This window comes from Pipistrellus kuhlii, unplaced genomic scaffold (assembly GCF_014108245.1).
Source record: "Pipistrellus kuhlii isolate mPipKuh1 unplaced genomic scaffold, mPipKuh1.p scaffold_m20_p_9, whole genome shotgun sequence".
Classification (NCBI taxonomy): domain Eukaryota; kingdom Metazoa; phylum Chordata; class Mammalia; order Chiroptera; family Vespertilionidae; genus Pipistrellus; species Pipistrellus kuhlii.
The window spans coordinates 34,857,385-34,874,364 of NW_023425595.1; the positions used below are offsets into that span (position 1 = coordinate 34,857,385).

The 16,980-nt window shown below is 42.2% G+C and overlaps 1 protein-coding gene across 2 annotated transcripts in view; it reads left to right on the forward strand.

The window, feature by feature from the left end:
- Positions 1-9,636: 9,636 nt before the first annotated feature.
- The window catches only part of UVRAG (UV radiation resistance associated), a 261,973-nt gene continuing 254,629 nt past the window's right edge, over positions 9,637-16,980 (forward strand). For both annotated transcript variants that reach the window (XM_036426266.2, XM_036426267.2), the window contains exon 1: positions 9,637-9,962. In XM_036426266.2, coding sequence (XP_036282159.1) covers positions 9,840-9,962 — 123 coding nt within the window. In that variant the 5' untranslated portion in view covers positions 9,637-9,839. The remainder of the gene's footprint in view (positions 9,963-16,980) is intronic.

Here is a 16,980-nt window from a genome sequence, read left to right on the forward strand (position 1 = left end):
CAGAAAGACAAGGGACTTACCTCTAAGCACACTGCAAATTAATATTTACCACATGCCTCCTCTTGACAGGGAATGAGGGGCTTCCAAATGGAATGCCCCCTGTTCTTAGGTGTTTGTCATATAATAAGGGACTCAGAAATTTAAAAAATATATATTTTATTGATTTTCTACAGAGAGGAAGTGAGAGGGATAGAGAGTTAGCAACATCCATGAGAGAGAAACATCGATCAGCTGCCTCTTGCACACCCCCCACTGGGGATGTACCCACAACCAATGCACATGCCCTTGACCGGAATCGAACCTGGGACCCTTCAGTCCGCAGGCCGACGCTCTATCCACTGAGCCAAACCGGTTTTGGCAGGACTCGGAAATTTAAAGCACTCATCTTTTTTTAAAACCTGGGCCTTTTTTTTATATTCCTTACCTAGGTTCTAGATTATCACTACTGCCCAGCCTTCAGCAAAACCAGCCAGTCTTTTAATATATTTTTATTGATTTCAGAGAGAGAGAGAGAAACATCAACAACAAGAGAATCATTGATCAAAAACCAGACTTTTTTTTTTTTTTTTTTTTTTTTTTTTACATTTTGGAAATACGATTATGGAAGTCATGTTACAAATCACTGATGTGAAATTACAGATATAAATATATTTTTATTTTTTCAATTACAGTTGATGTTTAATATAATTTTGTATTCTCTTTGAATGTACAGCCTAGTGATAAGACAGTCATATACTTACAAGTGTTCCAGTGCCCGCCTGGCACCATTCATAATTGTTACAATATTGACTGTGTTCCCTGTGCTGTACCTCACATCCCTGTGACTAGTTTTCTTACTGGAGAACTGAGCTTCATGGCTCGTGGAGCGAGGTCCTAGGGGCACCGCTGAAACAAGCATTCTCAGAAGCCTCAACGGGAGAGTAAGATGTGGTAAGAGGCTTTATGTGTGTGGAGTTCTGTTCCTTGGGTTCTAAGGCCCCATACCCCTTAACCCAGTCCTGGAAAAGGTGGAGAAAAGCCAAAAGCAAGGGCAGTGCCCAGGATTTCCATGCTGCAGCCGGGTCCGGGTTAGCATTCAGGCTAATTACAGGTCCTTTAGTCCATGTAGGTGCTGGGAGCGTAACCCCTGCAGCAGGAGAGCAGGGAAGCTGGTACAGCAGAGAGAGAAAGAGACTCTTTGTCCCCAAGTTTCAATATTCATGTTTTGTGCCCTTGCAGTGGCCACACCTATTTGGCCACTGACTCGCTTCCAGGTGTGATTGACAGGTAAGTAGGCACCTTCCCACATCACTCAGACCTTCCTGGGCATGCATCTAATCTGCCTTTGTCCAGTCCCTTCCCCATTGGCCAGTGAGAAACAGAATTGGAGAGTGTTAAATTAGCAAAGCTGTAGCTGAAACTGGCTTGGCTCAGTGGATAGAGCATTGGCCTGCAGACTGAAAGGTCCCAGGTTCGATTCCAGTCAAGGGTATATACCTTGGTTGCAGGCATATCCCTAGTAGTAGGTGTGCAGGAGGCAGATGATCGATGATTCTCTCTCATCGATGTTTCTAACTCTCTATCCCTCTCTCTTCCTCTCTGTAAGAAATCAATAAAATACATTTTTTTTTAAATTAGCAAAGCTGTATACACGGTTTGCCTATATTACCTAGTCTCTCCTTTACTCCTTTCCTGTTAAAAAACAACCAGATTACTACTATGGTATAATTTTGTGAGTGCCAATTAGTATGTATTAATCCCCTCCCCTTTTTTCACCCAGCCCTTCAATCTGCCCTCCCCTCTGGCAACCATCAGTCTGTTCTCTGTACCTATGGGTCCATTTCTATCTTGTTTGTTCATTTATCTTAATCTTTAGATTCACATATAAGTGTAATCATATGATATTTTTCTCTTGTCACTTATTTCACTTAGCATAACACCCTCTAGATCCAGCCATGTGGTCTCAAATGGTAAGGTTTTATTCTTTTTTTTTTTTTTTAATCCAGCCTCTCAGTCTTGTTGGACTCTTTTCTCCTCCTCCCTTCTTCCTTCACTCCAATAGCTGCCTGTTGATGCTACTATTCCCTCCTTTCTCATCCCAGTAAAATATACTGTCATTACCAGCTACATGACCATGTCATTTAACCTCCCTGAGCCTCAGCTTCCTCATCTGTAAAATGGGAATAATCTGTATTCCTGAATAAATGAGAGAATATATGTCTATGAATGAAAAGTATTCATCCCAGGGCTTGGCCTCCAGTCCCTTGACAGGAAGTGGTAGTTGTGATTGTCGCCATCATCACACCCTCGATGTGTCTCTCTAATGATCAGAGCTCCCTGTTTCCGGTCTGCTCTCCAGTTCACTATTCCTGTTACTAGGTTGCCAGCCTTCCTTCCTTTTTTTTATTTTTTAAAAATATTTTTATTGAATTGGGAGAGGAAGGGAGAGGGAGTAAGAGATAAAAACATCAATGATGAGAGAAAATCATGGATCGGCTGCCTCCTGCACTCCCCACACTGGGGATCGAGCCTGCAACCTGGGCATGTGCACTGATCAGGAATCGAACCATGACCTCCTGGTTCATAGGTTCAACCCCCGAGCCAGGCCGGCCGGGCCCTTCCTGTTTTAAATAAAAATTTTATTGAGATATAATTCACATATCATAAAGACCATCCTTTTAAAGTAGATAATTCAGTAGGTTTTAATATATTTACAAAATGGTACATCAATCATTCTTCTCTAATTCCAGAGCAATTTTTTCACCGCCAAAGGAAACCCTATGCTCATTAGCAGTTGCTCCTTATTACACACCTCTCCTTCCGCCCCACCCCCCTCAGCTAATCACTAGCCACTAATTTACTTTCTGTCTATTTGTATTGGCCTATTCTGGACATTTCATATAAGTGGAATTACATGGCACTGGCTCAGCTGGTTAAAATGTCATTCCATACATCAAACGGTTGTAGGTTTGATTCCCAATCAGGTTACATACCTAGGCTGATAGTTTGATAACTGTCATAAGTTGGGGTGCATACAGATCAGTCAATATTTCTCTCTCTCTCTCTCTCTCTCTCTCTCTCTCTCTCTCTCTCTCAAAACTCAATGAAAACATATCCTTGAAAAAATAAATAAATGGAATTACACAATATGTGGACTTTTGTGTCTGGCTTGTTTTGCTTAGCATAATGTTTTTGAGGTTCATCCATGATGTAACATGAATCATGAATCAAATGTATCATTAGTTATTTGTTCCTTGAAGCACAGAAGTTTTTAATTTTGGTATAATCAAAGTTTATCTAGTTTTTTTTTGTTTGTTTATCTGTTTGTTTTATTGTTGTTGTAGCATTTGCTTTTGTATCTAAGAAGCCATAGCCTAATCCAAGGTCACAAAGATTTGCTCCTATCTTTTCTTCTAAACGTTTTAGAGTTTTCATCTGTTACATTGAGAGCTCTGGACTATTCTGAGTCAATTTCTGTATGTGGTTGAGGGTCCGACCTTTCTTTTTTTTGCAGATGGATATCCAGTTATCTCAGCACCATTAAAAAAACAACTGTCCTTTCCTCATTGAATTGTCATGACACTTTGTAAAAAATCAATTGACCACAAATTTAAGGGTTCATTCCTGGATTCTTAGTTCTATTCCATTGATCTATATTTCTATACAGCACTTACTGCAGTACCACACTGTCTTAACTTTGAAATTAATTGAGAAATTGGGAAGAGTGAGTCCTAACTTTGTTCTTTTTTTTGAGATTATTTTAGTTATTTTGCATCCCTTGAATTTGCATATGAACTTTATGATCTGTTTAATGCCTGCAAATGAGAGAGAGAGAGAGAGAGAGAGAGAGAGAGAGAGAGAGAGAGAGAGAGAGAGGCAGGTAGGATTATAATAGGGATTGTATTTGGGTTTATACATTTATAGATCAATTTGGTGAATATTGTCATTTTAGCAATATTAAGTCTTCTGGCTGTCTTTCCATTTATTGGGGGTTTTCTTTCACTTATTCATTCATTCATTCATTCATTTATTTAATAGCAAAGGTGGAGATTTATTGAAGAACAAGTACAGACTCCCACATGGGGAGAGAAAAGAGTCCCACAGAATGGACTCCCACATTGGGAGGGGAAAAGGGTCCCCTTCTTTCATTTATTTCAATTGCATTTTGTAGTTTTCAGTGTACAAATTTGCGCTTTTATTAATTTTTTCAAACATTTTATTCTTTTACTGCTATTGTAAATGGAATTATTTCCTACTTTCATTTTCAGATTGCCATCTTAGTGTATAGAAACACAATTGGTTTTTGCATATTGATCTTGTATCCTGCAACCTCGTGGAACTCATTTATTAGTTCTAATAGTTTCTCGTAGCATTATTGTGAGGGTACACAGAAACTGCTCACAACAATGCCTGGCACATACCAAGTACTCTTTTTTATTTTTATTTAAAAAAGCTCCTCAATTTCTCTTTGACTATCAAGACCTCAACAATCTTAAAGATTAAAAGGCCAGCCCTGGCTGGGTAGCTTAGTTGGATAGAGTGTCCCTGACCTGGACACATATAAGAATCAACTAATTAACTGCCTGACCAGTATGGCTCAGTGGTTGAGCATTGACCTATGGACCAGGAGATCACAGTTCGATTCCTTATCAGAGCATATACCTGGGTTGCAGGCTTAATCCTTAGTGTGGGGTGTGCAGGAGGCAACCAATCAATGATTCTCTCTCATCATTGAAGTTTCTATTTCTTTCTCCTCCCTTCCCCTCTGAAATCAATAAAATTATATATTTAAAAATCAGCCAATTATATCTATCTATCTATACCTCCCTCCCTTCCCTTCTCTCTAAAATCAATTTTAAAAAAAAGATTACAGACCAGTTATTCTGTAGAACACCATTTAACTTCATTATGTCTAATCTCATGATTGGTTCCGGTTCTCCGTCGTTACCAGAAATATCCCAGAAGTGATAATGGACTCATTCTTTCCCCATATCCTATCCGATGGTGCGTGATTTCAATTGCCCACAGGAGATGTTCACTTTGATCACTTGATTAGGGTGGTGACTGTCAGGGTTTTCTCTTTTTCCATACTTTGAGACCAAGTCTTCATCTCTGCTTTGCTCTAAACTTTGTGTGACCTTGGGCAAGCTGATTTCCTCTCTATGGGCTGTGCCCAGTGGGGGAAGTATGGAGGCCCTTGTCAGCCAGACGTTCACTTCCTCAAGCATTCACCCATTCATTCACTGATTGTATTCATTCATCTGCCAGTCATTTATCATGGAGGCTAAGCAAGCCTGTCCTCTGGGTCAGGATGCCAGGGAATCAGAACAAAATCAAAAGCACACTGGGCAAGACAGACATACAGCACTTAGTATACAACTAGGTGCCTGGATACATGTACTAATGGGAGGTCAGGCAGCTGCTGTAGGAGCCTGGAAGCGGTAGCAATCGATTCAGATCTAGGGTGGATTTTTTTGAAAAATGATCTTCAAGGTTGGAAAAAGGCAAAGAAATGCTGCCCAACAACTTGCCTTTCAGGTTTGTTGGGTGTGTGCAGGCTCTACGGGGCTGGCTTCTTTGCTTTATTATTTTCACTTGGCTTTCCGTAAGAGTCTTGCTCCTTTGGTCCTGCCCCTTCAAAGCTGCCTCTCAGGGGCTGCTTGAGAATCTTTCCAAATGACTTCCTGTTGCCTAAGAGTAAGCCCACGTTCTTTAGCCTGGTAGCAAGCTTCCTCTCGCCAGGCCCTGTCGTCTTCCAGCCTCTTTGCCTCTTGCTCCCCTGTGCGATCTTTGTTTCAACCCTGTTCAAGTATGCAAATGCCATGGCCTCTGCCCCAGTGCCTTTGCTCATGCTGTTCCTCTAGTGTAGAATAATCTTTCTCCTCTAGAAGTCTTCCTATACAACACACCTCGGTTAGCAACTTCCTTTTCTATGCTTCCGTTATTCTTGATATACCATGGCAATGACTGCACTTACCACTTGGTACTGAAATTATCTGCCAACCTCTTAAATGTAGGGATTCCATCTGCATGATTTCTGTAATCCATGTTCCCCAGGCTGGGCACCTGGTAAAGGTCTGATGGATATTTGACTACATAAATGAGTGGAAGAAAGAGGACTCTGTTGAGAGAAAGGGGATAGACTTTAATTTAATTAAGCTTGATGCATCACAGACCAACCAGCCCTATCTTGCTTTTATTTACTCCAGGCATCATGTCTATGAGATCTGGAGTAAAGAGGGAGGAGGAAGAGGAGGCACAATGGATTGGGGTAGGTTTGCCTTTGTGGCCCTGCAAACTGAATGATTGATTTTACAATAGTACCCAATATGATAATAAAATTAGCTGTTAAAACACCAGCCATCCCTGAACTAAACTAATCTAACTCCCTGTTGTTCATCTATCAAACTCCTAATGTGTGAAGCCCTGGTGAAGCGGGCTGCTTTGTTAACCCTCAAGCGTGATCCTTCTTCTATTATTGCATGCATATTGTATTTGGCCACCTTAGAACCCATGCTCTGTAAATTTGGATACAATTTTCTGTAGGGGATATATAGCACTGCATACATTTACTCTAAGTGATTAAAATATTTTTATGTCGCAACAGATACAGCCTTAGTATGGAATAAGATCTTATTCCAGCCTTAGTATGGAATGATACAAGAATTTTCAGAATGAAATAGGACATATAGAAATGATAGGTAGCCTTTATTGAACACTAAATCCAAGGCACTGTGTTAAACACTTTCTATACATTACCTTCAATATTTTGCCAACAGTTGGCTGCTTTCGTTCTCTGCCATGTTCCCAGCGATGAGAGTTCCAGCCCTCCTACTGTTTGTGGCATGTGAGTGGGAAAGTTTGGGAAGGGTTGTTTACTCGAGGCCCAATAATCAGCCTGTTGCCAAGTCGAACCTCAGTAAAGGCTGGAGAAAAATGGATCCCATTCTCTCTGCGAGAATATCCTTTTCTACCTCCCTGCCCGCTGAATTCTTATTGGTCCTTCAATACCCAGTTTAAATGTCCCCTTTACTGTGAAATATGTTTTCTTTAGCTCCCACAGCCCCTGAAATTCTCTCAAACCCAGTACCCAGCAACTGGATTATCACTCTGCTTACTGTTGGTGTTTACCATTGACGCCCCTAGAGGAAGGAGGCTCCTCTGGGGATGAGTCTGAGTCTGACTTTGCAGCGCTTAGCAAAGGGCTTGACACAGGGAAGCTTTCAATGAACATTTGTTAAGTGAATGAAGTAGTAAAGTTAGTGAATATTCAGAACTGACCCCCAAAAGAAGAAGTGATTTTGTGTTCGGTCCGTCCAGGCCCATTTTCTTCACTTGTGCAGCAGGTTGAATGATGCCCCCTTCCCACTCTGCCCAAATGAGTCCACACTCTAACCCCTGGATCCTGTGAACATCACCTTCTTTGGAAAAAAGGATTTTTGCACTTAAGGATCTCAAAGTGAGGTCTGGGTTATCTGGGGGGACCCAACAATCAAATACACGTGTCCTTGTAAGAAAAAGAAGACATGGGAAGGAGAGAAGGCATGTGAAGGTGAAGGCAGAAATTGGAGTTATGCAACCATAGGCCAAGGACTACCTGGAGCCACCAGAAGGAGCAAGGAAGGATTCTCCCTGAGAGCCTCCTGAGAGAGTGCAGCCCTGCTTACACCTTTGTTTGGGGCTTCGGGCCTCTAGAATTGTGAAAGGTCAGTGGCTGGCAAACTCATTAGTCAGCAGAGCCAAATATCAGCGGTACAACGATTGAAATTTCTTTTGAGAGTCAAATTTTTTAAACTTAGACTTCTAACGCCACTTCTTCAAAATAGACTCGCCCAGGCTGTGGAAGAGCTACACTCAAGGGGCCAAAAGCCACATGTGGCTCGAGAGCCTCAGTTTGCCAACCATGGTTCTAGGCTATCCAGTTTGTGATAATTTGATATAGCAGCCTCAGGAAACGGATTGAGCTTGGAAACAGAAAAAGTGTTTTCTGTGAAATTCCACCAGATCATGGCACTACGTGAGTTGAGCCAGATGAGATTTGGGATTTCTTAGCTACTCCCTTCTCCACAAACACCTGACCACACACCCTCTCGCCATGAGGAACCACTCTGTTTCAGAATAGGAGACAATATGTCATTCATGTTAGCAAGCTTTGGGGTCAGATCCAAAGTATCTTTAGGCTTCTGAACACCCTGGAAAGATAGTATGCTTACCTTTTATTACAATCTTTTTAGTGCAACTATATGTGAAGTCTTGAACTAGGCAATTTGCATGTGATGACTTACTTAATCCCTACAGCCATCCTATTACTATTTATAGATGGGAAAACTAAAGCTAAGAGAGAGGAATTGGCTTGCCTAGGAACACATATTTAGAAGGTGGCAGAGCCAAGATTCCAGACGTGCTTGATTCCTGTTGTTTTTGACTTTAAAACACTGAGTTCTTTGAGCTACCATCAGTCCAGGCGGTGAAGAAATTCATAGTGGGGTGAGGTTGGGGGCTTGGGGAGTAGGGTAAAGGCAGCTCAATATCGTAAAGAATGATTCAATGCCATTTATTATAGACACAATTCCTCTAGACACTATCACTGTGATCAAGGAATCTTCATGGAAGAGGTGGCATTTTAAAAACACTGGGAATCCAGAGATAAATGACAAGGTTCCTTTTCTTGAGGAATTCAGTACATATGTGTGTCTACATATGTATATTGCACATATTAAAAGACAATGCAATAGAATAATCAGGAATATGGTGGAGACAAGATTCCTAACCAGGACCCCAGAATGAATCAGAGAAGCCTTTTGGGAGAAGGAATCCCAGCTCCAGATGAGATGTGGTGGGTAAACATTCAGAGAAAAGTAGCGAAGGTTTTCTAGGGACAGCAGAAGCAACCCCCTCATAGAGATGAAACAGAGACCTGGGCGCCTGGCACCCCTTGTAGCTCCGTACAGCAGTTGGAGGCGTGCGAGGAGGGGCGTGGGCCTGTGGGTTAGAGTTGGTCTTGGAAGAGCTGGTGGGACTGCCGGATAGGTTTCTAGTCTTCACGCATCCTGCGTGGTGCCTTTTTGCCAAACCATAAGCCCTTCCTTTTCAGCCCCCGCACGTTGACGGCAGCACTCGAGGAAAAGAATGTTTAGGGAGCCTGCCACTAAGTGCAGACCAGCCGGCGGGGAAGGTCTGCAACTATCCCCACCCACCAAGCGGGAAGAGTGCCCCATCCTCTTCGGGAGGCTGGTTACTATGGCAACTAGGTTTGGGCGGAAGTGGCTCCGACGACCGACTCTCACTCATCAGGTGACTCGCTCGCCTCCAGCACGTGACGCCGGAGCCCAGGCGCACTCTGTACTAAGCCAGACCCCGCCCCTCTTCCTTTTACTGACAACTGACAGCGACCCAGAGCAATGGGCTTTGCGGTTCTGACAGGAGACCCCGCCCTGTGGCAGGGAGAGAACCAATCAGGCTTGGGGGAAAAAAAGAAGCACCGCCCCAGGTCTCACCCGGGTTTGACAGACGCCTTTGAGGCCAGCCTCGGGTCCCTCCGCCCCATTCCATTCCGGCCGGCGGAAGGACAGACCTTTGACCCAATAGCGCGCCTCCTGCCTGCGGTTGGGTCCCGCCCCTAGAGGGGCTGAACCAATCAGCGCGCCGGGTCTCGGCGGGTCGGCGGGGGTTGCACTGCGGTAATATGGCTCTTCCTTAGGCAGCGGCGGCGGCGCGAGGTGGGGAAGAGCAGCAGCGCTGCCCCTCCGGCGGCGGCGGGTGTCCGGGCTGCAGGGGCTCTGCGGGCGGGTCTCGGCTGAGCGGCGGCAGCGGATGCCGGAGGAGCGCCGGCCCCGCCGCCTGGCGGACCCCGGGTCAAGATGAGCGTCTCGGCGGCGTCGATCGGGGGCACGGTCCCGCCGCCGCCCCCGGGCCCGGCCGCCGCCGCGCTGCCTCCCGGTGCCGCCGCGCGGGCCCTGCATGTGGAGCTGCCGTCTCAGCAGGTAAGCCCCGCGGGCTCGCCGCGCTCGGGAGGAAGGGGATCCCGTGGGCGGCGGCGGCGGGCTGTCCCCGTGCGGGCGGGAGACCCCGGGAAGTGGCCGGGAGAACTCGGGGGGCGGACGCGGTGTTGTGAGGGGAGGGGTCCGGCGATGGCCGGTCCTCGGGGAGACCCCGCAGTCCGAGCAGAAGCCCCGTTACTGGAGTTGGGCTGTGTGGAGGCGGGAGGGAGCCTGTGACACTCCCGGGGGGGCCGGAGCCCGCCTGTCACCCGGGCGGCTGGGGATTCCCTTGCGGAAACCCTCCTCCCCCTCATCCCTGGAGGACCGGCCCGGGGAAGCCCTGTGGTCCCGCCGGAGCCTGGGACCGCGCTGCTCCTTTCTCTCCCCACCGGCGGAGGAGCCAGTCGCTACGCTTTCCTACCGGAGAAGCGAGCAGCCTTGACGGTGTCTAGCATTTACTTTTATTCTCTCCTGATGATGAAGCTGCCGCCCTCAGCTTCCCAAGAGAAATCTTTTGAGACTTTGGGGTTGCCTTCCTCATCTCAGACCCCCTCCCAAGGAACGCATTTTAGCAATGGAAGGAGGCTCTTTCCTATCTCGTTCCTTCAAATGAGTAACTGTGGAATTGGTTTCGTATATCTATGTCCCCATCCGTTTGCAAGAGCCTGATGGCTTCTTGGGTCCACATTTTAGGGAAAGAGATCTGAGAAAATTTGTATCGCTCTGTAGAGTACTCCTCCCCTCCTTCTCTCCCTGGTCCCCCACTTCTTTCCATCCCCCGAGAGGAGACTTTGCAGGAACATTAGCTTTAGAGAAAGTTAAAGAACCTTGCATCCTCTCTATTCCTCCTTCCAAACAGAGGACCTCAGAAAAGCTGTCCGCTGTTGAGAGTTTACCTTGTGGGGTTTGTGCTCTGTGCGAAATGGCTGGTAGTTCATTTAATTCTCACAACTCCGTGAAATAAACTATTTTATTAGTCCCATCTTGTGGAGTTTGGGAAACTGAAAGCTCCATACAGAACCGCTTGTTCAAAGCCTCGTGTTTAGTGGGTGCCAGCGCTGGGTTGCAGCATCCAGCGTCTGACTCGAGCCCATGCGCGTGGTTTAGACCTTGTGCAACTACCTTCACACAGGACAGAGCATGTTCCTTCATACCTTTTCTCCAACTTTCGGTTTCTGACCTAGTACTTGGGAAAGGTCCATAAAGAGGAAAGCAGAGGTTGGAGGCAGAGGGTGGAAGAGAGATGGATCTGAATACCGGAAAGTGTATGGGAGTAGGATGGGAGGAGAAGGGGCTGCTAAAGGGAAGAGGGGATTTGAGATAATAGTGGTGGCCAATGAGTTGAATTGTCTGCAGAAGCAAGGTAGGTGTGTGTGTGTGTGTGTGTGTGTGTGTGTGTGTGTGTGTGTGTGAGAGAGAGAGAGAGAGAGAGAGAGAGAGAGAGAGAGAGAGAGAGAGAGAGAGAGAGAGAAAGTGGGTTTAAAAGACTGGGATAGTGTGTGCCCTGGTTTTGTGGTGCTGTGGGAAGCAAATTTGTGGAGAATATTAGGAGCTTGAGAGGAGTGAGGTTTGGATTGTATTTATGAGGTGCTGGGAAAGAGTACAAGTATTGAGGGGAGGGGAGACTAACCTCTGGAATGAGTGTTGATGTGAACGCTATGTGTGTGTTATGTGTGTGGGTGAAGAGGTGGATTGTGAGGCTGGATACTGGGAGAGGCAGTGGTGGGCACTGTTACAGGCAGCCTGGAGAAATCCTAAGCCAATGTTTCCCAAAGTGTGGTACACGTACCCCCAGGGGTACGGGAAGAGTTTGGTGGGGGTGTGCGTTGTACCGGAGTTTGGTGGGGATATGCACTGCACCGTGCTTATCGATAGCTGCGCCTAATTCTACGTTCTCATGAGTACGAGGGGTACTCAGCGTTACGAAAATTATAGAAGGGGTCCACATATGTCAAAAGTATGGGAAACACTGTCCTAAGGAGTTGAGGACCTAAAGGGGTTTAGTTTGGGCAAGCTTTGGGAAAATGTGGAATTAGGAAAGAGGAAGCATCATTTGGTTCATAGAGTCTGCTCTTTGATAACAGTTCACAGTTTAACATTTGAGGAAATAACCCCAACATGCTGTCCGTGAAAGAAATTCAACTGCGTTTTAAAGTGTTTATCAAATTTTTGGATTTGTGATGAGGAATATATACAGTGACTTAAGTGCCCAGTGAATGCCGTATGAGCGCCAAGGATGGTATTGATAGCTTGCTGAGGGCGTCACCCTTATCGGATTCTTGGAAGGCACCTTATGGTGTAACAGAAACACTTTCACTTTTGCAGTTGATATTAATTTAGCTTTCTGGGTCCATATGCCCAAGTTTTTGGAGTTCTAAATATGTAACATTAAAAAAGAAACATTTTTGTTAAATTGTTATCTGTATATAGTAAACTGCACTGATTACTAGTATACAACTTGATGAATTTTAAGTATACATTTTGATGAATTGTCACAAAGTGAACAGTTCTGCAACTACTTTACCTGGATTAGGAAATACATAATTATTAGCCTTCCAGAAGTCCCCTTTATGTTCTTCCCTTCTCTCTCCCCTTTTCTCCGAAGGAGTCACTATGCTGATTTCTAACACGAGAGACTGGTTTTCGCCTATTCTTGAACTGTCTATGAATGGAATCATGCAAAATGTATGATTGTGACTGGTTTCTTTTGCTCAGTATTGTTTGTGAGAGTCATAGGATGTGTGTGTGTATAAAACTTTCTGTTAGCGTTAATTCATTGTCTTTTTATTTTTGCCTGTGGCTTTTGCAAAATTTCAAAGGCTTAGATAAATTGGAAATCCAATTAATACCTTTTGGCAATCATGTAATTTTAATAGATCCCATGCTATTTAATAAAATGTTAATATTTCTAAACAAGCCAACCCAATTGTTTTAGGATTTCTACTAAAGTTGATTACTTCAAAGCATAGATCCAGTGGTTCCCCAGCCTATTTCTAAGGCAGAGTTTTTCAACTTGGGCACTGTTGGCATTTTGGGTGGGTAGATGGATGGGGCTATAAGATTTTTAGCCCCACTCCTGGCCTCTACCCACAATGTACCAATCACACCTGCCCAGTCCTAGCAATAAGAAAATGTATCCAGATGTTGCCAAATGTTCCTTAAGGGGCAACATTACTCCTGGTTGAGAACCACTGTTCTCAAGTATACTTTCATTTTAAGATAGAGAGTATCACTGTTATTACTATTCATTTATTCTTTTTATTTTTTAAAGATATATTTTATTGATTTTTACAGAGAGGAAGAGAGAGGGATAGAGAGTCAGAAACATCGATGAGAGAGAATCATCGATCAGCTGCCTCTTGCACACCCCCTACTGGGGATGTGCCCACAACCAAGGTACATGCCCTTGACCGGAATCGAACCTGGGACCTTTCAGTCCGCAGGCCGATGCTCCATCCATTGAGCCAAACCGGTTTCGGCAGTTATTACTATTCATTTATTCTATTCTTCATTAATCTCTTTGCTTCTAATGACTGTAATGCTATAATAGATTAGTTCCAGAAGTATTAGACTCCCCTCTCCCCCCATCTGCCTCCAGAAAAAAGACTTATTTTTGCTGAAAGCTAATAAATTATGTATAATACCTAATATATTTGTCTTATTTTAATTTACTTGCCTTAAAAAAACACACCGAAAAACTTTAGTTAAGACTTTATAAATCCTGATTCTTTATATGTATGAGTACTAACTACAGTCTGATAGCTGCTTGACTGTCAAATGCAACTACTACTTAGTCTTTGCCTCCTTTTGCTTCTCTGTGATATTATTTTAGCTGTAATTTCAGTATGAACTAGTCACACATTTTGACAACTGTTTTTGCTCTGTAATTTTTGGTTGTGGTTCTTAATTACCTAGTGAAGATGAGTTCATTTAAAGAATAACTTCCTTTACACCCTTAGAGTTAGGAGTTTTGAAATAAAAAGTGTGTTTTGTGATAGAGACATTTAATACTTCCTTAAAAGTTTAATTGAGAGCATTTCTTTCCTTCTTAAAGACTTCCTCACTTGCATATAACTTAACTATGTTTCTCAGATAATTAGAGTGGGTGTGCTTTTTAGTGATTGCTTAGTGACCCCTTTTTTTGGGGGGGGGGTCACATATTTCTTTAAGATTTGGTAAAATCTGTAAACTCTTTCCTTAGAAAATGCACTTATATACATACATAAACACAATTTTGCATGCAGGTTTGGTTTTCTTGAAGTATAAATAGAAGAGTTCAGATTAAATAACCCTAGCTTACTTTAACCCCTTTTAAAAAAAATTTTAAAAAGATTTTGCAATTTAATATTATTTTTCTTAGTTGTCCATGTATCTGTCTATCTATCTATCTATCTATCTATCTATCTATCATCTATCACATTTTGCATAATAATATTTAGTTACTAGTATGTTTAACCCCATTTGTAAACGTTTGGACTCCAGTTTTTCTCTATTACATTGTTGCAATGAGTATTCATATATAATTTTTGTAGGGCAAATTTAGAGCAGTGAAATAACTCAAAGGAGGTATATATGTGTGTATATATATACACACATATATAAATAATGTATTTTATATATAACAATTTTAGCTTTAGAAAATATTAGCAGTTTCCCAAAAAGGATATGCCTATTACACTGCCACCAAGTTATGAGAAGACCTGCATCTTTACTTTTTGTCAACTTTGGGCATCATAAATCACATAAATCATCTCAGTGTTTTCCAACCCAATTTTTTTATACAGGTTTTATATATGTATTTTACATACATATACATATACATATACATATACATATACATACACATACACATACACATACAGGGGTAGACAAAAATAGATTTACAGTTATGAGTACACAAACCAGTTTATTCTTATATTATTATATATTAATTGTATTATTTTCCATATGAACAACTGTAAGCCTACTTTTGCTTATCCCTTTATTTTTGTTATTTAAATGAGCATTTCTTTGATTATTAGTTATATTTTAATACCTTTATTTTTTTATATCAAGCACTATGTTAAGTATATGATCTCACTTATTCTTATACAACCCTATGAATTTCAGTACCTTTACACAGATTTATGTAGCATTTCTTTAATGAATTGCTTGTTCATATCTTTGGCATTAATTTTTCTGATTGCTTACTTATGTTTTTCATCGATTGAAGAACATTTTTTCTTGTCCTTTTTTTGACAGGAGGTGGGGTATATTAGTGCTATGAGCCTTTACCTTCCTTGAATTTTTTTGGAGAAGTGAATGTCTTTATTGTTACTCTTTTGCCTGGCCATCATCTCCCCTGCACTTACTCTGCTAACTGTAACTTACTACCTTACCCTTTGTTTAGGAAATTGCTTCCCCTTCTTCGTGTGTGTGTGTGTGTGTGTGTGTGTGTGTGTGTGTGTGTTTAATTGCGATATAATTGACATTAGTTTCAGGTATACAGCATAATGCTTTGATGTCCTATATAATACAAGGATAATTAGCAAATTGATGCTAATTGTGGAACGAGCAGAATGACCGCTTGACCAGTCACTATGAGGCGCACTGATTACCTTTCTGTCCCTTTGCCTGGCAAGCTCTGATCACCTGATGGCAAGCAGGGAACCGGGGTGGGTGGCGGCGGGGGGCGGGGCTGGCTGCAGGAAGCTGGAGGATGGCCCTGATCCGCAGGCCAGGCCTAGAAACTGTACCCATGCACATTTTGTGTTCTGGGTCTTTAGTTTTTATATTAATATATTGTGGAATTTTAAAATAGACTTTATTTTTTAGAACAGATTTAGGTTTATAGAAAAATTGTGTAGAAGGTTGCCTTATATCCTAGATCCAATTTCCTTGATTTCTAGCATCTTTCATTAATATGGCAATTTTTTTTTTTTTTACAATTTATGAACCAATATTGGTGCATTATTATTATTATCAACTAAAGTCAATAGCTTAGATTTTTTTAGTTTAAAAAATTGTGATAAAATATGCATAACATAAAATTCGCCATATTTATTATTCTAAGTGTACAGTTCAGTGACATTAAATACATTCTCACTCTTGAGCAACCACCACTATCTTCTTCCATAATTTTTCATCATCCCAAACAGAAATTGTACCTATTAAACAATAACTCTCCATTCTTTCTCCTTAAGTTCCTGGTAAATTCTGTTTTCTGTCTTTGAATTTGATTTTTCTAGAGACTTAACATAAGTAGAATCATACAGTATTTGTTTTTTGTATGTGGCTTATTTCATTCACTTACTGTTTTACATGTTCATCCATGTTGTAGCATATATCAGAATTTCATTCCTTTTATATTAATATTTTATTATATGCTTATACCACATTTTAACCATTCATCTGTTGATAGATATATAGTGTTTGCCTAATGATCTTTTTCTGTGCCAGGATTTCATCCTGAATACTGTATTATATATCACTAGAGGCCTGGTGCATGAAATTCATGTACAGGTAGAGTAGGCCTGGCTGGCAATAGGGCCAATCAGGGCCTTCTGGCTGTTGGCCAGGGCTGCCTTCCTTCATTCTGCTCCGCCCCCAGTAGTCAGCGCATGTCATAGTGAGCGATTGAACTCCCAAGGGGACAATTTGCATATTAGCTTATATATATATATATATATATATATATATATATATATATATATATATACACACACATATATATATATATATATATATATATATATATATATATATATATATATAGTTTTATCTTGTTAGCTTCCTCTTGGTTGTGACAATTTCTTAGACTTTGCTTTTTGATGACTTGGACAGTTTTGAGTAGTAGTCAAGTATTTTGTAGGATACCCCCTTTATTGGAATTAGTCTGCTGTTCCTCTCTGGTCTGTTCTTCCCTGCGCTTGTCAGCTCTATACTGGCATGGGAAACAGCGATCTTTGGTGGAAAGGGAACATGTGCTTCTAGAACCAGAGGGGAGCTGACTTATATGTAAAAGCCTAAGTGACTGTTAGGA